Below are 23965 nucleotides of genomic sequence, written 5' to 3' on the forward strand. Positions count from 1 at the left end.
CCTGGAGGTCATGCAAATCCTGCTTCTCCTCCCATTTCTCCTTCAACAGTCATTCACTGATTTTAGTTTCCATCAGTTGTGTCCAGTAAAGTTTACAATAGTAAAAATCAGTCTCTGTGATGGCGTTTTGTGCCTATGGGGATCAACTGGTGGTTGGTAAATCCACAAAACCACCATGACCACATACAGACCTGTCTGTAGTCTCATTTCTTGAGAAGAGAGGAAGAAGAACTGCAACGTATTATCCAGTGTCTGTAGTATAACACAAGGCCATATACACAGAGGGCTTCCTCTACCTTTTCTTCCTGATGCTATGAATACAAGACACACTGGCTCCTCAACTCAATAAATTTTATACCTTGTTCAGCAACAAACATTTATTCATTTGTAAAACCTGACCTTCTATTCTGTGGCCCTTGCCTTCAAAGCATGCTTAGGCTGGCTGTGAATTAATGCAGCATAGAAATCATCATGCAAAACAAGAGGTGCTAGGGTGTGTCAGGTCAGTGGTTGGAGAGCATCTAAACCTTGCAGGAGAGGAGTTCAGAGGGCTGCATAACCCTGGAGGACAGGCAGGAGCCTGTCAGGTGGGCAAGAGAGGAAAGGAAGAGGAACCTATTCTAGTGCATACCCTGGGGCAGGAGAAGGAAACTCAACTCCATGCAGGAGTGGAACAGGATAAAGCCCTTCTAATTTGACACACCTGTGGGTTTCTATACTGCAGCCTGATTATTGCTCTGTCACTCCACAGGGACACCTTCCTATAGAAAGGTTACACTACTTCTCCTATGTAAGAAGAGATCAGCTGGGGAGCTGCAGGGGAACCCAAGCCTCTTACATTAAGCTACCTCAACCTTTATTCATAAATGTGATAAAGATCACTGGACAACTAACAGCATGAAGAAGAAAAAAGAAAAGTAAGAAAAGTAAAATGTACAAACAGAAAGATACAGGTAATTCAAGAAAAAGAACTTAGAAAAAATTTTTAATTAATACCAACAGAGAAATGGGAGGGGAGGTTATGTAAGAAAAAACTATTATGAAAGATAACTACAAGGTGGGCGCAGTGGCTCACGCCTATAATCTCAGCACTTTGGGAGGCTGAGGTGGGAGGACTGCTTGAGCCCAGGAGTTTGAGACCAGTCTGGGTGACATGGTGACACCACATCTCTACAAAAAGAAATCTAAAAAAATTAGCCAGGTGTGATGATGCACACTTGTGATCCCAGCTGTTGAGGAGGCTGAGGTGGGAGGATCACTTGAGCCCAGGAGTTTGAGGCTGCAGCGAGCCATAATCACGCCACTGCACTCCAGCCTGTGACAGTGGAAGACCCTGTCTAAAAACAAAAAACAAAAGAACGAGTTATTGGGGGATTAAAAATATGACAGCTAAAAATAAAATTCAGCAAAAGGACTAATAGAACATACAGAGCTACATAACAACTGCTTGTCATCAGATGAAATCAATGAGTATAGAACAAAAATAAAAAGAAATTGAAATTACAAAAGAAAAAAAAAGGGAAGATAAGTCCAGGGGTTCACCATCCATCAAAACAGAGTTCCAACAAAGGAACTCTGGAACAGAGGAAACAAAGAAATTGTAGAAGACTTTTTAAAAAACCTCTGTTTAATAGCTTCCCATTCATCTTAACTGCACTAATTGGAGACTATAAATACCATGAAGGCAGAGGTGTATCTCCATTTGTTCTCCTCCAGGCACTGTATCTGGGACACAACAGATGCTAAATATTATTTGAATGACTGAACAAATGGATAAATGAGTAAATAAATGTGCAGTTATTTTAATTTTTAAAACTACTTTAAAAAAATGAAGGGTACTCTTGACAACAGTAAATTGGATAATGCATTTTTGTATGTGGGTGCAACACTCTGATTTCCCTTCTAGGAAGAACCTACAACCAGTTTGGTCACAAGAAATAGGATTAGCTAAAAGTCTCTGGATGCCGTGCCTTCAAATCTACTATAATTTTTGAGTTGGGCCACACTCTTCCTGGGCAGCCCCTAGTCAATAGCCGAGCATGGTGGGGTAACAGGACCTGCCTTTTACTCCCCAACAAGGAGTGATGCTCTAGTAATGCCTCTCTAATGCTCATTTTTGACCCTTTGCGTTGGCTGACACTTTGTCAGATCTGCATCATGGTCTGAGGCTCTCCCTGCCTAATCTTCCTTTGTCTCCTCTTTCCTTTGAAGAACTGAAGGCTTTCTCTGCAAAATTATCTTTCACAGACCTAAGTTACTCTCATCCAAGCTCCTAACCACTTGCAGTCCTGTATTGTCTCAGCATCTGCCTTTCAGATGACCCACATGTTTATTACATTATTAAATAAAGGACTATCTGGCAAAGACAAGAGGTTAGAGTTTGAGTAGGGTAGACGATAAAGGGACTAAGAAACCTAGAATTTGGGTAAGAGGCATGAGGCCCTGAAGTTACATAAAGAATTGGGAATGGGACATGAGGAACAGAAGTTATCTGCAATTTGAAGGTAGACTAGAGATCGTAGGTTGAACACAATGAAGATGAAGGAGGTATCAAAGAAGCTTTAATTTACAGAAGGAGAGCAATGATGAGGAGGGGAGAAAAATGGTGAACTCCAAATCTCTCTGCACGTGGGTTACAGATACCAATGAGATAGCCATCTGGGTAGAGGCAGATTAACAGCTGGTGAGAAATGCAGCTGGAACTAAGGAGAAAGCCTGGGGACAGAGGTATTTTATTTGGATATAAATGTATACTAATCATCTTTTTCCAAAAAGAATTGAGGTCATTAATGATACAGGATATATATAAATCATGCTAATGAAACAGAATAGGAAAATAAAAGATGAAAGTGGAAGCAGATGTGTTAATAATCAAAATCATATAGCTGAGCATCAAATTTGGTTCTGGGAGTTGAAGTAAAACAAGAGATAAGTGAAACAAAACACACACACAAAATACCTATCATCAGAAAGGCAGGCATTTGGTAGCTACCGGTTTCAACTTCTGGCATCAAATTCTAAAATTAATTTTTCACATGAACTTTCTAAAGTGGTTGATGAATGACATAATGCAAATGTCTTCACCACCAGCTTTACTGCAAAACAAACTCTGTTTTTATATGACTGGCTCTTAAAAAGATGACCTTTAATAAAGTCGAGTGTTTGAACTAGTGTGGTCTTTGATGGTCTATCTTGATTTTAAAATAAAACACATGTAGGAGCAGTTGAAGCCCACGCCCTTTTAAGCAGCTTCCACAAACCTCTGGCTTGAGAGGCTCAGGCACTGTGAAAGCCTTCCAGATCAGGTTGCAGCTGAGCCACGCTGGGACTTCGAGATCACAGTAAAGAAAAGAGAGGACCTCTGCTTTCCAAGGAGCAAACACACAAAACCACAATACCTACTAGCTTCCTTGCTACTGGAAGCCCTGAGGAGAAAAAAGGACAGCAGCAAAACACACTCCTAGCTTAGCTTCTCAGGAAGGCATTTAGTGCCTCAAATCTCCCTGTGAGGGAATACATAGAGAGTTACCTTCAAATTAATTACATAGATTATATATAAACTGTATAAAAATGAAACTACACTGAAAAATACTTTAATAAAAAATGAAAGGCAAAAGCATTAAAACAATTAATTATTATATATGTATAAAAACTTTCACCATTCAATTCATTTTGGCAGAAAATAACTGCTAAATTCAACAGCGTAGAACACAACATGGTTCAGGAGAGCAGACTTACTGACCTTGGAGTTTACCATTTATCCAAAATCTAAAACTGTCCACATCAAAAAACTAGATGTAGAATAATTATGCTTAAAGAACACTGAATTGTAAAGCATTCCATGGTACTTTTCTCAAGACTAATATTTACACAGCAGAAGGATTTTGTAAAAAGCAAAAAATCCTGAATAAACAAAATAAGCACACATTTTTAGAAATACACTTAGTTAACATATTCCCTAATGTTCTATATGCACTAAAAAATAATCCACTAAAATTTATAACAGCTATTTAATGATGCTTATTTGACAGACTGGAACTTGAAGAATAGCTCTTGATAGCAAAATTGAGAGTATATGAGAGTGCTAAAGCTGTAACTTTAGTACAAATCAAGTTAAGTGTGGTATTCTAAAGAAACTACGTTAAAGATGGCTGATGACAAGAGGGTGAGAGGTAAAGACAGAAAACAGCAACTGAAACGTCCTCAATTTCTGTTCAACCTGATTTGTATGTGTTTTGGAATGGAGGAGGAGGAGGAAGGTGAACAGTAAGAACAATCAAATCTGGTGGCTTACAGTTATCCAAAGAATATTTAGGTGCATAAGCACTAGTTTCCCCTCTTTTAAGGAATGAGAAAATATTCTTAGATGTGCTTCAGACCAGATACTGTGTTTCTCCTGGGCAGCGTGCAGTAGAGACAGGCCCTTCCCTATCAGCATCTTCAGTAACTTGAGTTTGAGACTAACACTCCAGCTACCACGCAGATAAGCCTATCAACACTGTTTATCAGTGGAGGAACAAATGCCACTGCCAAGAGCCCATGGGCTCCTCTGTCTTCATTAATGCATTCCTCTGTATAGGATTCAAGGAGAACATAGTTCATAGACAATTATACACTCAGTGCAAAACTGAAGAAGTCTTGTGGGGCCACAGAAACCAAGGTAAGCAATGGCTTGGAAAAGGTCTCCTCCTCCAACAAGCTATGCAGGATATAGGCAACATTATAATTATTCTATAACTTAGTATTTTCCACCTATAAATTTCCTTAGTACTCTGATCATGGTGACTATCTAAATAAAAACACAAGGCCGGGCGCAGAGGCTCATGCTTGTAATCCCAGCACTTTGGGAGGCCAAGGCAGGCAGATCACTTAAGGCCAGGAGTTCGAGACCAGCCTGGCCAACATGGTGAAACCCCATCTCTACTAAAAATACAAAAATTAGCTGGGCACAGTGCTGCACACCTGTAATCCCAGCTACCTGGGAGGCTGAGGCATGAGAAAAGCTTGAATCCAGGAGGCAAAGATTGCAGTGAGCCGAGATCATGCCACTGCACTCCAGCCTACGTGACAGAGCGAGACTCTGTCTCAAAAAATAACAATAAAATAAATAAATAAATAAATAAAAACAGAAAACATACATACACTCAAAGGAAGATAAGTAATTCAGGTTAATCTGAATGCAGCCCTACTGCCTAGTCTGTGCCTCCCTAAGGAGGATGTGGCTGTATTACTTGGACTTCTATCACCAGGACAGATTCACCTTGGGGTCCAATGGGCATTAAGTGAGGAACTCTAAATAAAGTACAAAGAAGTAATGCAATGAATGTTAGCTACATTATTACCGTCATTTAATCCTGGGTCTCAATATAAACATACACTCACTAGCAAAATGGCAAAGAGAAGTGGGCATGAGAAACGACTGGAAAGAAAAGCATTGATAGCATGTTGCTTATTTTACTAAGTACGAATAATGGGATTCCTCTATTGATCCAGCATCTTTCCAGCAATTGACCTGGCTTATATGTTGGAGTAAAATATCCTCTGAAGTCTAAATTTGTAAAATAATGTTTATAAAAACAATGTAATAATAAAAAGTGATTATAGCTTCATTAGCCAAATATGCAGCTGTATAGCATACTTTAGTAAAGTACTCTCATTCTACTCTCGCCCCTGCCTGAGACTTAGCCACAGTCTAAGTTCCTTAGTCAGGAATGCATTAGGCAGCCAAACAGAAACTACCTGATAAGAGGCTGAATGACAGCCAGGTCAGCAGGGCCACACCTTGGTGCTAGAGGATAAATTACATCTGACACTGATGTACTCCTTCAACAAGAAGACTTGCTTTAAGGTTCTGATTAGGAAAAATGAGTTAGTCTGCTAATTTCAGTGAATCAAAGTTGTCTATTACAAGACAGAGTTGTTTGTTTAGATATGTTTTATACTATATAAAAGTATAAATAACAATTTTTAAAATGTACAGTTTATACTCTACAGAGCTTAATTTCTGCTCAAAATTTTGTTATCCAGAGCCATTACTTGTGGTATAGTATCATATTGTAACAAATTGCCTGTCTGACTTGAAAATTCTAAGTTGTGTGGCCCAAGAAAAGTTCTTACAGTAGGCACTCTATGTAACTGACTTCCATTGGACAACTTCCTGGATTAACCACACTGCTCATCATTCCCCTGCAAACCATGCTGATGAATACCCAGTGGCACCAGCAGTCTAGTGGGTGATCCCTAGTGCCATATATACTTTCTGCTCCCGCCAGCTGGACCTCATGCTGACAAAGAGTGGGCTGTTTATACCATTTGACTTGCTATTTTAATTATGAAATTTAATTATGAAAGCTGATGAAATATGAGTACAAAAAATAAACGTTGTTCCTACTAAAAACTAAGGCTTTACTACAGACTTAATAAAGACAAGTCATTAAAAAGAAAGCTGTTGGATTAAATGTGGGCAGGACAGCTACGAAAAAATGAGAAAAAAGTTATGAAATCTAAGATTTTGTACTCAGATTGTGTTGTTAGTCTCTATGTTTTTATTCTTATGGTTTAGCCTATTAACACAATGAAGAATTTAAAAGAGTAGAATCATTGTCAAAGAAAAGCCTTTAGCCTCACAAGAGTTTGGCAAACATATTCATACATGTTTTAATGACAATAGAACAGCTTAAATGTATACTTTTAAAAAATTCCCTGCTTGAGTTGATATTTTCAATTCACTAGTTCCAATTATGCTGGGTAAGAGGGTATTTTCCATGCTTCAAATTAGTAACTACTGGATTAGTGACTATTAGATTTATGAGGTTACTAGGAACAAATGATTAATCTGGAATCTAAGCATTCACATTTGTATTGCAGACTTTTGAAAGATAAAATACTTTAAGATTCTCCATCTCTTTAACCTAGCAGAGATCAGAGAACAGTGATTAAGAACATGACTGTTCAGATAGCCTGGCTCCAACATTTACTAGCTCCATGAGAGCCTATCGCTTAAGCCTCAGTTTTCTCAACTGGAAAATAAGGTTAACAATAGTACCTACCCTCCTGGGCATTAAGAGATTGAAATGAGAAAATGTGGCATAGCAAATGCCTAGTACAGTGCCTGGTACAAAATAAGTACCCAAAATGTTCATTATTATAATAATGTTATTATAGTGCCTAATAGGAAAAAGGTACCCATAACTACATAAATTAGATTATAACTAATATGTTTCACTGTCAGTTTTGGGTGGAGGCCATTTTGCCTTCACCTATTGACAGCTCAGAAACACCTGCAGAAAATTTGCACAGGTACAGTAAAGCAGGGGTTCTCAACTAGGGGTTAGTTTACCTCCTAAGAGACATTTGGCGATGCCTGAAGACATTTTAGGCTGTCACAACTAGAAGGAGAAGGAAAACCTACTGGCATTGATAGTGTGGAAACCAGGGATGCTGCTAAGCATCCTACATCCTACAATGCACAGGACAGCCCCCGTCTCCACCCCACCCAACAAAGAATCATCTCACCCCCAAATGCCAAGTTGGCAAGAATGAGAAACCTTGGACCTTAAAGAACAGTGTAAGAGAGATGTAATTTCTAAAATATAAACTTCAGAAAATTATTCTGAGAAGATAAATGTTTAAAAATGACATCGGGGTATGCAAAACAATATTGATTCCAAGACCCACGCCATAGATATGTAGGAATTTAGTCACGAGACAAGATTGTTTCCGTCAATAAAGCCTTCTGGAACAGGATCTATCATGTAATATTAAGATATGTTTTATTCTAAAGCAATTGTTATAAAGCTATGAGTACTAGATTTGAAACTAAACTTCACTCAGAAGAATAAATTTAAATACAATTCAAAACCCCAAAACAGTGGAAATCAAAACACTGCGGGAGTAGTTTGCAGACTGGGAGCCTCTCGCCACAGGCCTCTTCACTTGGCTGCAGAGATGACTGATCTAGCTAATGGAACACAGAGGTATGTCCTTCGTGGATGGTCATCCCGTTTCCTCATTTGCCTATCTGGATAACTTAAACTCATTCCTAAATTAATGCTGCTCAAAAAGCTTGTAAGAGTTCACTTATACTACTTACTTTTCAGTAAATCATAATGGTCTTTCTTAAAAGTATGAGATAAAACTGTGTATAAAGTATAATCTCAACTATATATATAAATTTTTTTCTTTTTCTTTTTTTACTCTCCCATTCAAAGAAAAGACTAGAAAGGAAGTGGCCCTTATGTCAAAGGTACTTCTCTCGTCAGTGCCTTTTCTACTCAAAGACCTAGATTTGATTCTTGGCACTGAGATCTATTGGCTCTGTGACTTCTGTCAAATAATGTAATTTGTTTTCACAATACTTCCTGTAAATGGACAGGAATATGTTATAATTCCCACCTACTGATGACAACATTGAAGCAGCAAAGACATGGTTCCTGTACTTACTGCGAAAGTGTTAAAAAATGAAAGTAGCATTAAAACTGTTTTTGCAATCCTTAAAAAATAGCTATATATAAATATTTTCAACTTGGTACATTTATCCCTAAAGGTGACACAGCAAATCTACTATATAACAAAGACTATAATTTCAACCGCTAAGTCAAAGGGGCTTTTTATTTGTAAAAGTACTGTTTAATATACAAGACATTTGTATATCTGAAAGGGGAAAGTAACTTAAAAAATGCAAGAAGAAATAAACTGAGCAAATGGCTATCGAGCTATTTTGCCACCAAGAAAGATAATGAAGACATGCAAATCTTATGCCACATTGCTAATAAATATCTTAATATAGAGTACTTTTCTTCAGAAAGTATGGCAAAAGAAAATTTAAGAAATAAAGGATCTCTACTTACCCTTCTGGTAGAAAAATTTTCTATAATAGTATGCACCCAGATCTACGTGTTCCACGATGTATCTTTTCACTCTATCTAGGTGCAACACCAAGTTCTCCTTGGGCACTTCAAGTACTGCCACTCCTGCATTTGTGCAATGGGAACTAAGGGTAGACTCAAAGGAGGCACTTTCACATCCACTAAAGGAGCCAGAATTTGATTTTGAAAGGCTGATTTTCCTCTCCCCTTCTCCACCTATCTCATTCCGAAAATATGGACAGCTCATTACAAGCTCATTGCTTTTATCATCTCCCTGGTCCATGCTGAGGCTTCCTTTGGAATTAAGGTCCTCTGTGCTGCCCATTGGGGAGCTAAAACTGGCTGAATGAGACAGAGGTCCAGAGACCAAGGATGCCACAGCAGCTGCGGAAGCTCCAGTGGTGGTGTTTCTCCTCTTAATAACATTGTGCCTGTTCATAATTGCCTCATTTAAATCAAATAATATACTCTGGACATCATAGTGGGCAAAGCACTTTGGACATGTCCAGGGCCTGACAGAGTCTTCTGATCGGTTATCTTCAAGATCTGATGACTTCCCAAGTTCTTCACCTTTGGCATTGCGCAATTTACGAAAAATAGATGAGTCTCCAGTTTCAGATTTCGAACGTCGCTTGAGTGGTTTTTCCCTTTCCTTAAAAAGCCTGAGGTTCTCTCTCTGTGAGATAGGCCCGTCTATAACATCCAAAGAGAAACCAGAACCCTTGCTACCACCAGTAATGAGAAAGTCACTGAGCTTGGTTGGAGTTGGACCTCTATCAGATTTGTCATCTTTGTAGCCCTTTAACAAATCAAAAAAGCTTTCTCCAGACGTTCCCTGTTTATCAATTGAAGATGTGCTACCATATTCCCTGTGCAGTGATGGTCCAGTTTTGTAAGTAGGTGAGATACATTCATCAAAGCTATCCACATCAAGTTCACTTATGGTGATATCACTGTTGCTTCGCTGCCGTATTCTGCGAAGAGCTTTTCTGGGGGAGCTGGGGTAGGCTTCAGGCATGAGAAATCTGGAGTCCATGTTCTCCGACGGTCTTGTCTTGTTTTTCAGCGTGTTCTGTATGCTTTTCAGCATGGCTGAGTCATTGGAATTGAGGCTAACAGAACTTCCCTGACTCACAGGACTGCTTTTGGAGGACAGGCTATCAAGGCAACTTGAGGTTTCTATTTCCTGGCTTGAACGGCTAGATTCTTTTATGTTTTCCTTTCTTGGGGGCCAATCTGCAATCCTTGCTCTTACCCCCATCTTTGGGACTCCGGGGGTTGAGGTTATATGGTGAGAACCTTCACTTCGGGGGGGTCCTACAGGAGCCATAACTGATGAGCCTAAGCTGCCATTTTGGGACCGGAAGCGCCGCATGTAGAAATCATCAGTGTGGACTTTGGGGGTGCCGTCTGTGCCAACAACGGAGGCCCTGTCAGTGGCAAGGGGCCTTTCTGTCTGTGACCGTTTCAAGCTGGTCATGATGTAAAAGCAAGTAGACTTAAATCCCTGCAGCAAGGACCATCATATCTGTGTTTTAAATGTGCACTTCCCTTTTGGAGAATGGCTTCCAGAAAATACAACAGTTGCATGAGATCTTAATCTTTTTCATTTAAAAGATTAAATGATGCTTTATTTGTAAAGCACTGAAAATTTGAACTCCTAAACGTTATAATCCACAACAGTTTCTTTGCTTCACTTTAACAGAGGGCTTTCTTTTAGAAAAAATTGAACGGAACTGGTATTACTGAGACTCTGTGGTTGCCATAATCCCATGCTTTCTCTAAAACAGAAAAGGATAATTTGAATTAGCAGATAAATACATCTAAAAACAAACATGCAATTGTCAAAACCAGATACATGAAAATAAAAGACTCAATAATGGATTGGGATTCACAGTTCCAAAATCCATATTTTTAGTAAAGCAGGTTTGAAAGAAAGGAAGAAAGTAAAATTCATTTGATAAAATCCATAATTTATATTCTAAAAAAAAAGACCACTAAGACTTCACCTTCATTGAACTGTTTCATAAAATGGGGGGCAGGGGGAGGGGTACATCTTGTTCTGGATATCATGGCTCCTACCCAAAGTACAGACTTTTGCTCCAATGACCTCTAAAAATGTAGAACATCATGAGCTACTGTGATAACCAGAAGTTTGAGATGTAACCAAGTAAATAAGATAATTAGAGCAACACAGTTTTCTGACAAAAGTAAAAACTGAAAAATGACTTTACTGAATATGCTGCAACAATCACTTTTTAACTCCTCTATTCCAAAATCAATACATGTTTTTTGTTTCCTTACAAAGGCTTAACATAGTTGGCAAAAACAAATACAGCAGAAAAAAAATAAATAAAAAGGGTTTTCCCGGAGCCATTATATCCATTAGCACTCTTCTGTATTTTCCTCTACTTTATTACTTACCGAGACGAGGATATTGCAGAATGAATCCAGCATTCACCACCACCTCTTCACAAGCTCTCCTTAGTTTCTTGTACTCTTAAAAGCTAGAAGTATCTCACTAATGAACAAAATGCCTGCATTTCCTTATGCAGTACAACCTACTCCACCCCATCAGTGCTAATTTATGAAGACGGTAGAAACAAAACACAGCTCTGGGTGGCCCTCTCCATATCCCCAACAGATTACAGAGAACTGTTAGCATCCTTCCAGGTGACGGGCATGGAAATGAACTTCCTCATGAGCACGTCAGGCAGGAGGCAGGAGACACAGATTCTGAGTACAAAATTCTGCATGGTTGCGTACATTCTGAAAAGAAAGGCAGAGGCTTCTTTTCCAAGACTCCACAAATTACACAAGAGGTGGCCTTTAAATTCTTGCCAAATACATGTTTGGAAAGATGCTGCTGAACCAGCACTGAGCTGACAGGGCGGCATTGTCTACAAATCACGGCTCTGACACCCGAGGACGACCCGCACTTGCTGCACTCTCCACTCAATGGTAACAAGCACTTACTTCCACGATAATTAAGCATCTCCCTAGTCGGCTTCCTGCCTCCAAGGCAGGCGCTTTCATTTCTCTTGCAGCACACAGCATCATTTTAGAAGACTCACTGCTATTTAAAGGCTGGAACACGTAGGGGTGTTTCAAAAAAAAAAAAAAAAAAAAAAAAAAAAAAAAAAAGCATGCTGCCTGCAGAATGCAGGGCCAGGCAAGCTCTGGCTGGGCTCGTGCTGGCTGGGTCTGTGGAGCCATTCAGATAAATGCCAATTGTTTTCACTAGCACTCCTCTTCACCGTCTTTTGTAAAAGGGATAATAGTTTTGCACTGCTACCTAATTAAACCTGGCTTTTGAGCTTTCTAGATACTTCTACTGTCAGACTGCTATTATTCCCTTTACATTCCAGAACTTTACATGTTCCTCTTTCAATGATAACCCTTCAAGTGACAAAACATGCTAACTGTTGCTTCCGAGGATATCAAAGGACAGCATGTATGGCCACGGCAAAGGTTTAAGAAGTGATTCTCATAAAATGGAAGGAAAATGAATCAACTGAACCAAAATGCAAACACCTGTTCATCTCCCAAAAAGCTGATTATTTTAATGAATACTCTATATGGCATAAATAATAATTCTAAGTAGATTCTTATAAAAAGTAGATGCTTTCAACATTTCTCACAACCTCACAGAAATCCAAATAAATCATCTTTCATTCCCAAAACATTCATTCTCTAAAAGGACAACACACCAATCCCACCACGATAAAAACTCTTGCCACATTTCATTTGCCTCAGAAAATACTTTACTGCAGAACTGTCTTTCTTAGTAGATGTGAAGTAATTTCCATTATAGGAGGAAACTAAAAGCTGGCAGTAAAATACAAGAAATAAAACTGACTTGGAAATGCTCAGTCTCCATCATCAGTATTTCTCTTCCAAACCATCTCATATACTTCCAATATTTTTAATGAGTTTATAAAATCTTATTTTTAAATATAAAAATTTCTTACCAATTCAAAAGAAATTTCAAGACTCCCATTACATTATATAACAACGACTCAATGTTTTCTCTTCATTTCAAAATATAGACGAGCACATGGGAGAGAAAGAAGCCACGTTTTAATGGCCTGTAAAAACTGATAAGGTTCAAGATGGGCAATTATGTTAAATAACAGGTTTTTTTCAGTCTTAAGGACCTTCCTTTCTTTGTATTTTTTTTCTCCCTCTCATTTTCCATCTCCCTCCCTCTTTCCCTTTTCTCATTCTTATTTATGGCATCAAACCCCTTTGGGGTACAATATAAACTTTGGGCACTGACTAGTATATATGGAAATATACATGCTTTGCACTTATTAAACTACCAGTCAAAAATAATGCTGTCCATTGATGTGTATCACATGATGACAGATAAATAATGCCTTAACATCTATTCCTCAGGGTAGGCTGAAACAGCAAACCTATGTTGACAACGATTAGCAACTCTCTTAAATATCAGCAAACCTAAGTACCAATATGGTAAAAAGCAATAGAATTAAACAGAAGAGCAATACGAATTCACAGCTTGTCACCTCCATCTGTTGAAAGAGCAGGCTATATAAAAATTTTTCTTATTACATGTTTAATTTTACAGCTCTAGATACTATTTAAGTCTATGGTAGATCCATGTAGCTAGAACACTAATTCTATCTAGAGGGCCCATAGTTTAGTTTAATGAGTTCAATTCAACTAGTTGAAAGTATTTTCATCAACTCAACATCTCTCACAACCTAACCCACCATTCTTCCAGAAGAAATGCTTCCTCCTGTCTTCTAAACCACCCCCTATGTTTCTGTAGTGTCTTCTGAGCATGGACCATACATCCAACAGTCCCTCCTTCAAGGAAAGCTCCAGGTGTAGCGGGGAGACACAGAGAAGCAAGAAGATGACAGGGGATGCATGGGTCATGCCTCCTTCCTACATACTTTCCATTTTGATTGTAAGCTCTTTAATAACAGGAACTATCTCCTGGTGGGACTAGTTGTAACACAGTAGGTCAGTCATTTAGAACATCAAGTCCCTGAGAATGCTGAAAATGGAACCTCTCATGGGACCTCTTGATTGCTAAAAAGCCCTTGTCATTCTGGCTCTGTGAAGCATCTGCACTCCCGAACCCATCCTCCACCCTGAACCTCTCTTTTCTGGACCTCTGTGATAACCATGTGCTTCTTCATTTTCTGTTGCCTCTTTTTGCCCACTACTCAGTCTTCAGTCTTCAGTTCAGTTCAGTCTTCAGTTCAGTTCCACTGAAAAGCTAGTGATTGCAGGGTGGTGTCTATGGTTTATTTCTCTTACCATTTTTCATATTTCTGGAAGGGGGTATAAAGGGCATTTCTATCAGGATGCATGTGAGCACTAAGTGTATTAGGATGAGACAGAAGCATGGGTCCACTGGAGTAATAATATCACTGTGGAAAGCAGAGTGTTGATTGGGTTGGATCACATTTGTCTGTGCAGCTGAACAAGGGCAGAATAATTAAGTTACCTGCTGGAAATCTGCATGGCAACCAGTACTCTGTCTGGTGATACTGTAGGTGCCTGCAGCTTTAAATATCATCTCTATGCTGTTACCTCCAAATCTCTGGTTATGATCTTCTCCACTAAACTACAGATAAAATAGAGGTAGATGCTCATTTGATATCTTCTTTATTTGCCTATCTTATAATGAATTAATCAATAAGCAGAATAATGAAAAAAATTTTTTTTTCAAGAAATGATTAAGTGGTAAGGAAGGGAGCACAGTAATTCAAGGAATAGAATGAAAGAAACAACGTCGTGACAAGGGCATAAAGAGCGACTTAAAGGTTACACAAGAAGATGTGGGAAGCGGGTGGGGCTGGCGGAACACTACAGTTCCTGTTGTGAAAGAATTACAGTGCAATATGGTAGCGTCACCAGAAAGATGTAGCATTCCTCATCAAATACTTTCACATTCCAAAATGAGATCTTCTGAGATTCTTTAATTGGTATAGCCTAAAATACAACACCAGTTCTCAATGTTTCAGGGCAACAGAAGGAACTGTGCTGATGAATAACTATTCAAATGCCCCAATAATCCAGAGATATACACTACAGAAGTATTTACGAAAATGTCCAGGCCCAGCACAGTGGTTTGTGCCTGTAATCCCAGCATTTTAGAAGGCCAAGACAGGCGGATGGCTTGAGCCCAGGAATTTGAGACCAGCCTAGGTAACATGGTAATAATACCCAGGCTCTTAAAAAAAAAAAAATAAATAGAAATAGTTTTTGAAGTTGTGCACACAGGCTTAGAATGCCTATAAATATTCTTACTTCAGAAGGTAATAGAACACTATTTAAAAACAGAAATATAACTTCACCGTACTTGAATATTAGATGAGCTAAGATAATCAAATAAAGCAAACTATTTTCTTTACATCCCTTCTTGGCTTTCCTGAATTCCACTCACATTACATAAAAGTCGCATCTCAGACAGAAGGGATGGCTCACTCTTTCAAGTTAGCCTGAAACACATCTTAATGCAAGCCATGGATAATTTAAGATTTATGAATTAGCATGCAACTTTTTAGAAAGGAATTTCTACCTCCTTTCATTTCCGTATTCTCCCTTCAACAAAAAGCAGGAAGAGTTGAGAAAAACAGTTGATAAATCTAGTTCCTGCTCTCCCAATGTTCACTCTCTGAAGGGGATGACACTGATGGAAACAAAGTGGAGTCAACAAACCTTGTGGCAAAATTAACAAAGTGAATACAAAAGTTATAGATACAAAACATGTAACATGATAAAGCCATATTTAAATTTAGAGATAAGAAAACAACTTAAAATGTGCCTGTTTGGACAGAGGAAGGATCAAAAGGGAAAATCACATTTTCTTCCCACTCACCCTCCTAACGAAAAAAGTTCAGAAGGTTATGCTTCAAAGGTTTTCTTAAGCTTGAATATAGTTTGTATAGCTGAAGGTAAAGGAAAGAACACAAAAGTTTGGCAGAAAGCTTGAGGGCAGAAGAAGAATGACAGAATAAAGAATGCTGGAGCAAGTTACATGGTGGAATAATAATAGTTATTATTATATTATATATTAATTATAATATATTCAATTTTATTTAATATATAATTATATATAACATATTAATATATAATATATAAACATAATATATAAAATAACAAATATATATTAATTATAATAAATATAATAATAATTATTATTATTATTTGAGATAGGGTCTTGCTCTATCACCCAGGCTGGTGTTCAGTTGTATGATAATGGTTCACTGTAGCCTTGAACCCCCAGGTTCAAGTGATCCTCCCACCTTGGCCTCTTGGGTAGCTAGGACTACAAGCGTGCCTCACCATGCTTGGTTAATTTTTTTTTTTTTTTTGAGACAGAGTCTCGCTCTGTCACCCAGGCTGGAGTGCAGTGGCGATCTCAGCTCACTGCAAGCTCCACCTCTCGGGTTCACGCCATTCTCCTGCCTCAGCCTCCCGAGTAGCTGGGACTACAGGTGCCCACTTCCACGCCCGGCTAATTTTTTTATATTTTTAGTAGAGACGGGGTTTCACTATGGTCTCAATCTCCTGACCTCGTGATCCGCCCGCCTCGGCCTCCCAAAGTGCTGGGATTACAGGCGTGAGCCACCGCGCCTGGCCTGCTTGGTTAATTTTTAAATTTTTTTGTAGAAATAGGGTATTGCTATGTTGCCCAGGTTGATCTTTAACTCCTGGGTTCAAGGGATCCTACCAAAGTGCTGAGATTACAGGAGTAAGCCAGTACACCCAACCCATGGTGGAATAATTGGTAAGTAGTAAATTGATTCAATAGCTGGCAAAATGAAGTACAGAAGTACATGTCAATGTTTATCTCTTATATTTAAATATGACTAATCTCATGCAATAAGCACATAATAAAATACCAAAGACCTAAGCTGGAAGAGCTTAAAGTAGGAAGGGCAGAAGGACTAAAAGGTAGTAAGTAGAAAGGTAAAAGTGAAACAGAATTATTAGCGGAAAATAGTGCTTGAGGTGTGATAAATTATAATAATACTTTAAAGGAAAACAAACCAAAAGTTCACTAACTCATTGCAGGCATTGAGAGTTTCCATGCCTGCCATCAGGATATCAAGAGACCAGATGAGACCGAAGAAGTAAATGAGTGTTTTTATCATAATAATTGTATGATAAAATACAACTACTATACATTTAAAATACATTAAAAAAACTAATTCACCCAATACTGTAAATTGAACAACTGATTATCAAATCAAATCTGGTATTAAATAACTTATTACCAAATATATCTGGGGAAAGACAAGTGTGAGAAACAGATGCCCTGGGACAACCAGTAAATAACCAGCACATGAAGTAAGTGCTTGTCCATTTTCCCAAACTGTGCTCAAATTCAAGTAACCCACAAAAAAGCATTCTGTAAACATCTCGATATATGTTGGTCTATTAAAGCCTCCAAGAAACCTGCAGTCACAGTGGCTTGCGCCTGCAATCCCAATACTTTGGGAGGCTGAGGTGGGAGGGTTTCTTAAGCCCAGGAGTTTGAGACCAGCCTGAGTAACATAGTGAGTTCCCATTATTTTTATTAAAAAACAGAAAACACCACCACCACCACCACCAATTTTGTTAAACGAAGAAATTTCTTAACTGATTTGACCATGGACTCACTTTAAAAAAAAAAAAAAAAAAAAAAATCAATCAAACATTTTATACTATCCATCCTATTGAACATAAATGGGGACAAGCAGGTCCATATTTCAGAAGAATACAGGATAAAAAAGAAACTGAATATACATTACAAATTTGGATATGTGATAGATAGATAGATAGATAGATAGATAGATAGATAGATAGATAGGCAGGCAGGCAGATTAAAAGGGCAAAGTAAGTTCACCAAATAATTGACAATGTTTGTCTTTTGATTATGAACAATTTGTTTTTTTTTTTGTATTTGTCTATATTTTTTATTTTCTGAAATGAACATGTGTCACTTTCATAATCAGAAACAAAACTTATGAGAAAACAACCCATCTTTCTGTTGCTAAAAATATAAAATACGATCTGGGAACGCGGTATGATGACCACACGTTTAAATACTAATTCTAAGATACTATACTTTGTTAAACCTCCAACCATTCAAATCACCAAAAAAGTAACAATCCAACAGATGTCAGGTCTGTCCTGTAAGATGTTCTTGTGCTAAATCCCCTAATTAAAATGAAAGTACTAAAGATTATAAGATTAGCAGTATTTATAGGATTTGAATAATTATTTCACATAGATGATTAACACAATTGCTTATATTTCCTCATTTACAGATGCTTTCCCTATATTTAATACTGACATAAAAGTACCCTTGTGCCCAGAAGCCTTCACCTTGTCCCGTCCCAAGACTGCAGTGACCTAGGAACATCAGATGAAGGTACCCAAACAGAGCACAAGTTGCCATCATTAGTTCCCCTTTCTTGGGAAACATCTACCTTCCTATGTATATTCTGTCCTTTTCACAGTCCTTCTTCTGCAGGATTGAAGCTAAATTTGAAGAATGTCTCTATGTGGACTCACACCAACACCCTGGAGAGCTTCACTAAAGTGCTACATGGTATCAATGGCTCAAGGAATTGCATACTGGGGAAGAAGAATCTGGTAGTACTGATTTTCTTCTTTGAGGGCAGAAGGGAAAGCTATGAAGTCAGATTTACATTAGATAAGCCATGAAAATTGCCTTTGATCCACATATAATGAACTCTGTAAAAAATGCAGCAGAGAATCTGCATCTCTAAGACAGATTTTCAGGCTGCTAACATTGGCGATTTGAGACAGTCACTGTCAGTGACACAGGGGAATCATCTCTACCCTTAAGTCTCTATTATCTAACTGGAAAAAGAAGACAAGTGTGTAGGAAACGGGCGGGGGCTCAGTAGGAAGGAGCACCACAAATGGCTTTATTAAGGATATCGCAGTTTTCTTACTTGAATATTTATGTTCCAAAAAGAATTTAAGAAACTGCACTTGAAAAAACACGTTTAAATTTAGCTCAGGAAAAAAGCAGAAAGGAGCATAAGAACAATAGACGAACATAATATCCAAACTATTATTAATCATGATTGATATCAATAGTAAGCGCATTTCCCTTAGCAGATTTTGAAATACCACCCAAGAACCTAGAACGTAAAAGAAAAAAATTGAAATCACTCCCCATTGCCTTAGCATGTCCTTAAATACAGACTGCAGACGATTCCTGTGTCTTTCTGACTGTACCGTTATCTCTGAGCATAACCTCTCTCCCTCAAGGGATCTAAGACAGCAGGACTCTCACCCATTTCATTTGCTCACACATGCTCATTCCTTTCCTTCAGTCCTCACCAGCACCCCAGGAGTACAGCTGACCCTTGAACAACACAGGTTTGAACAGGGAGGGCCACTTATCTGTAGATTTTTTTTCAGCAAATACACTAAAAAATATTTTGGAGAATTGTGACAAATTGAAAAAACTACATAGCCTAGAAATATATAGAAAAAATCAATAAAAAGTTAGGAATGTCATGAATGCATAAAATACATGCAGATATTAGTCTATTTTATCATTTACTACCATTGAAGATACATAGGCACTAAAATGTATCACAACTTATGCACAGAAAGATCATAAATGGTGCAGTCTACAGCTGAGAAAAATGTAAACAAATGTAAAGATGTAATATTCAATCATAGCTGCATACAATTAATTGTAATACATATTGTACTCCTAAAATAATTTCATAGCCATATCCTGCTGCTATTGTGGTGAGCTCAAGTATTACAATTCTCCGATTAAAAACTAATCCTCTCCAGACAAACTCCATGTCAGAGTAAAAAGTGACCTCTCATGGTTCTGGTGTATTTTTCATGCTTAGTAAAATACGTTAACCCCAAATAACACCATGGGACCCATATGAGGTGCCACTAGTGATGCTAAAAGTGCTCCCAAGAAGCAAAGTCAGGATTTTATAAGAAAGAGTTCGATAGTTTGATCTGTACCATGGATTGAAGTCTGCAGCTGCACTTGCCTGCCACGTCAGACAGATGAAGTAAATTTACGGTACTGACGAATACAGTAAAGTACTGCAAATGTATCTTCCTGATGATTTTATTAATAACATTTTCTCTTTGTTAGCTTACTTACTGTAAGAACACACTATATAATACATATAACATACAAACTATGTGTTCATTCGCTGTTCATATTATCAGTAAGGCTCCTGGTCAACACTAGGCTCTTAGTCCAGTCCTGGGGGAATCAAAAGTTATACTCAAATATTCAACTGCATGCCGGGTGGGAGTTTTGGTGCCACAACCTCTGCATTATTCAAGGGTTAACTGTATCTCCATTTTATGAATGAAGAAAGAGCATAGAGAGGTAAAGGAATGGTCAGGCCAGGTTCAGTGGCTCACAACTGTAATCCCAGCACTTTGGGAGGCCGAGGAGGGAGGATCATTTCAGCTCAGGAGTTTGAGACCAGCATGGACAACAAAGCAAGACCTTGTCTCTACTAAAAAATAAAAAATAAAAAAAAAGTCCGGGAGCGGTGGCTCACGCCTGTAATCCCAGCACTTTGGGAGGCCAAGGTGGGCAGATCATGAGGTCAGGAGTTCAAGACCAGCCTGCCCCACATGGTGAAACTCCGCCTCTACTAAAAATACAAAAATTAGCCAGGCATGGTAGGGTGTGCCTGTAATCCGAGCTACTTGGGAGGCTGAGGCAGGAGAACTGCTTGAATCCGGGAGGCAGAGGCTGCAGTGAGGCAAGATCACACCACTGCACTCCAGCCTGGGTGCCAGAGCAAGACTCTGTCTTGGAGAAATAAAAAATAAAAAAAATTAGCCAGGCGTGGTGGTGTGGTCCCAGCTATTCAGGAGGGCTGCTTGAGCTCGGGGGTTTGAGGCTGGAATCAGCTGCCATCGGACCACTGCACTCCAGCCTGGGTGACAGAGCAAGACCGTTTCAAAAAAAAAATAAAAGTGCTCACTATATAGCGGGCTCTCTCTCAATACTGGGCTAGTGGTTACAAAATTTATGGCAGAAAAACTGCTTTGAAAATATAAAAGAAAAAATGTTTCCCTTACAGCCTGTGTTCCACCTCTCCAATCCAACCCAGGCATGAATTTCTACATCCCGTGTAAATGGATACAGTGAGAGAAAAAATATTAATAATTAACTTTAACTTTTTAAAAATGCTATGGTATTCATGTCACTTTGAGAACCTTCAGTGGCTCCTCAACTGCCATGTCATTATTTTTTTTTCTTTTTTTTTTTTTTTTTTTGAGACAGAGTCTCGCTCTGTTACCTAAGCTGGAGTACAATGCTGCGATCTCGGCTCACTGCAACCTTTGCCTCCTGGGTTCAAGCGATTCTTCTGCCTCAGCCACCCGAATAGCTGAGGCTACAGGCACCCGCTACCACACCTGGCTAATTTTTATATTTTTAGTAGAGACGGGGTTTCCCCATGTTGGCCAGGCTGGTCTCGATCTCATGACCTCGTGATCCACCTGCCTCAGCCTCCCAAAGTTTGGGATTACAGGCATGAACCACCGCACCTGGCCCATGCCATTATTTTCTGATTTAGGCCTGTAATTCAAGAGTAACTGGCACCTGCTCGCAAACTGCTTCCTTCTTATATTAACAGAAGGAAACAGGCTTGCCCTAGATAAACTACCATGCCCTCTTCATAAAGCTCTACCAGGTGACTGAGCCCACATTAAGAATTTAATATTGAAAATTTAAAACTGTAAATTATAAAGAATACCTTGTCTGAGCCCATCATGTTCCACCTGTGGTAGCCAGAAACTGTAAGTCCACCTAAGGTTAAATAGCAAGGGCCAAGCCCACATTTACATCCAGAGTCCCTCATTCCCCCGGAAGTGCTGCCCTGCCTGTTGTACCATGCTGACCTTTCAGAGCATGCTTGTTCAATAATCTGTTTCCATCCATTGTAACTAGTTATGTATGCATCAGGCACTGCTCATTATCTCACCAACTCCCTAAAGCAATCTTTAAAGAGCTATTGTCTACTGCAGTTTGTACACGAAGACCCAGCAGCTCAGAAGAGACTGGGTCACTGCTCAAGAGTCTGATCCCTAAAGCCATGTTCCTTATACCAGGACACCCTCCTTTCTAAAAATGCTTCCCTTTCTGCTACTTACTGAAATTTCAGGATTCAGTCTACCTTGTGGTTTGGCCTTCTCTCTCCAGTGAGACTTTCAGGCTCTTCTTGAGGAAATGATCTGTTCAATCCTTATCCTGAAAGCACCTAAGCTTAGTACCCTTGAAATGTAATCACTAGAAATAAGAGTTATATGCTTTCAGCTAAAATAGAATAGCAATTAACTGATAAATTATCAGAACTTCTATTGTAATCTAAAATGTAAGCATGGCTATTTCACACATATCTGTGTTGAAGGAGAAATGCCAAAAATAAGTCCACATTAGCAAAATTTAATACAGGTTTCAGCTTCATCCTCTCTTAAAAAGCCTTCACAACAGTAATGAATGAAAAATAGTGGATTTGACCTTCTCCCCCCAATCCACGTATCAAAACAGCATGAAAAACAGGCATAAAAAGAAGCAAATCTTTTAAAAGATTTAACAAGTGACACAGAATTGGATAAGGCACTATCACAATGGAATAACTAAAAGATAAACTAATCCACAATAGAATCAACTATTTAAAATCCTAGCAAATAAAAACATTCTCACAGGACAATGTAACAGGCAGTGTGGTTAATACAGCATGAGAGGGAGAGACAACTGAAACCAGAAATTTAAAACAATTACCATCAAACTAATGATGGTCAAAATAATTTTTATCTTTCACCCTCAAATAATTTTTCTCCCCACAGAAGTCTCTCCTTTGCCCTTTTTCAAAGTCATTTTTGATCTGGGTTATATGCTTACTGAAAATTTTAAAAACTGAAATAGTACAGAAAAAGTGAAAAGTATACATCTTCTTCAACATGTCCCAATCCCAAACCCAGTGGTAGTCACTCCTCATAGTACACATATTCTTCCAGGCACTGTCTGTGGGCTGGGGGCACAGACAGTAAGACACTGAATGATAAGGGCAGAGGAGAGAAACGATCCAGCGCAAGGGCCAGTCACTTCCGCAGCAACTTAAGCATTTACAGAGCCAGAAAAAGAAAGGCAAAGGGGCGGATGATGAAGAGCCAAAGAATCTGCTTATGCTCAGAAGCAGCAAAGGACCTCCTCCCATTCAAGCTGACGTAAAAATGGTAGATGAAATGCTTCATACTGGAAACATTTTGAATCCTTTATTTATATCATGGTTCCGAAAATAGAAGCTCTATACAAATAATTCTGGCAAGTTGTCAATAGAAATGAAAGCAGGAGCAAACAAAGTATCTTTCTTTAATGCATACCACATCCTTCCAGGTTTTTTTTTAAAAAAACTATGCACATATGCAAATATACATACATATTATGCCTAACTTTCAAATAAAATTATTTTTAATCTAGTCCCCTAAACTTAAAAATCTCTGATTTCTAAGTGAGATTTTCCTCACAAATGTATTAACTTGATCATTTAAACTCTTAACAAACTAGAAAAAAGTTAATCAAAATGCAAACCAATAAAGTGTTCAAAGATAAAACCTTGTGGAAGTCTTCTTTTTTTTTTCTTTTTGCCAACCTTCTCATTTTTGTGACAAAGTAAAATAAATCCTCTAACTAGAATAGTAAGTTTGAACTTAAAATGTAGTCTTGTGTGTCTGCAATAATGTTCATTTTAAAAACTGATCACTTTGCCTATTCAAGACTGTTTATAAGGTGCATATGAGCACAAGACTTACCCTCTTTTGCTTAAATCCTCACAATAACCTCTCTGTTTTTGTAATGTCAGAATTTACTAAGTGCAAGATAAATCTCCCTAGTTAACAGCCCAGTCTCTCCACACTCTTCCCACCATGCTCCCTGAACCCTGAGTTCCAGTCAAAGGGAAAGGAAACCAGTTACAATTTCTTGAATGCACCAGGTTCCCAGGTGAAGCCAAGTGGTAACTTCTGCTGGAACACAACTCCACATAATTCTCTTCCTTCCTCCTCCTGTTTTATTCTTATCCACCCTT

The 23965-nt window shown here is 38.5% G+C and overlaps 1 protein-coding gene across 11 annotated transcripts in view; it reads right to left on the reverse strand.

Moving 5' to 3' along the window:
• The window catches only part of SIPA1L1 (signal induced proliferation associated 1 like 1), a 412564-nt gene that overhangs the window by 143500 nt on the left and 245099 nt on the right, over nt 1-23965 (reverse strand). For 9 of the 11 annotated variants that reach the window (XM_030930501.1, XM_010360620.2, XM_030930499.1 and 6 more), the window contains one exon: nt 8850-10648. The exons of the other annotated variants lie outside the window; for them this stretch is intronic. In XM_030930501.1, the coding sequence (XP_030786361.1) occupies nt 8850-10347 (1498 nt within the window). In that variant the 5' untranslated portion in view covers nt 10348-10648. The remainder of the gene's footprint in view (nt 1-8849; nt 10649-23965) is intronic. 11 annotated transcript variants of the gene reach the window in all.

This window comes from Rhinopithecus roxellana, chromosome 5 (genome assembly GCF_007565055.1).
Source record: "Rhinopithecus roxellana isolate Shanxi Qingling chromosome 5, ASM756505v1, whole genome shotgun sequence".
Taxonomy (NCBI): Eukaryota; Metazoa; Chordata; class Mammalia; order Primates; family Cercopithecidae; genus Rhinopithecus; species Rhinopithecus roxellana.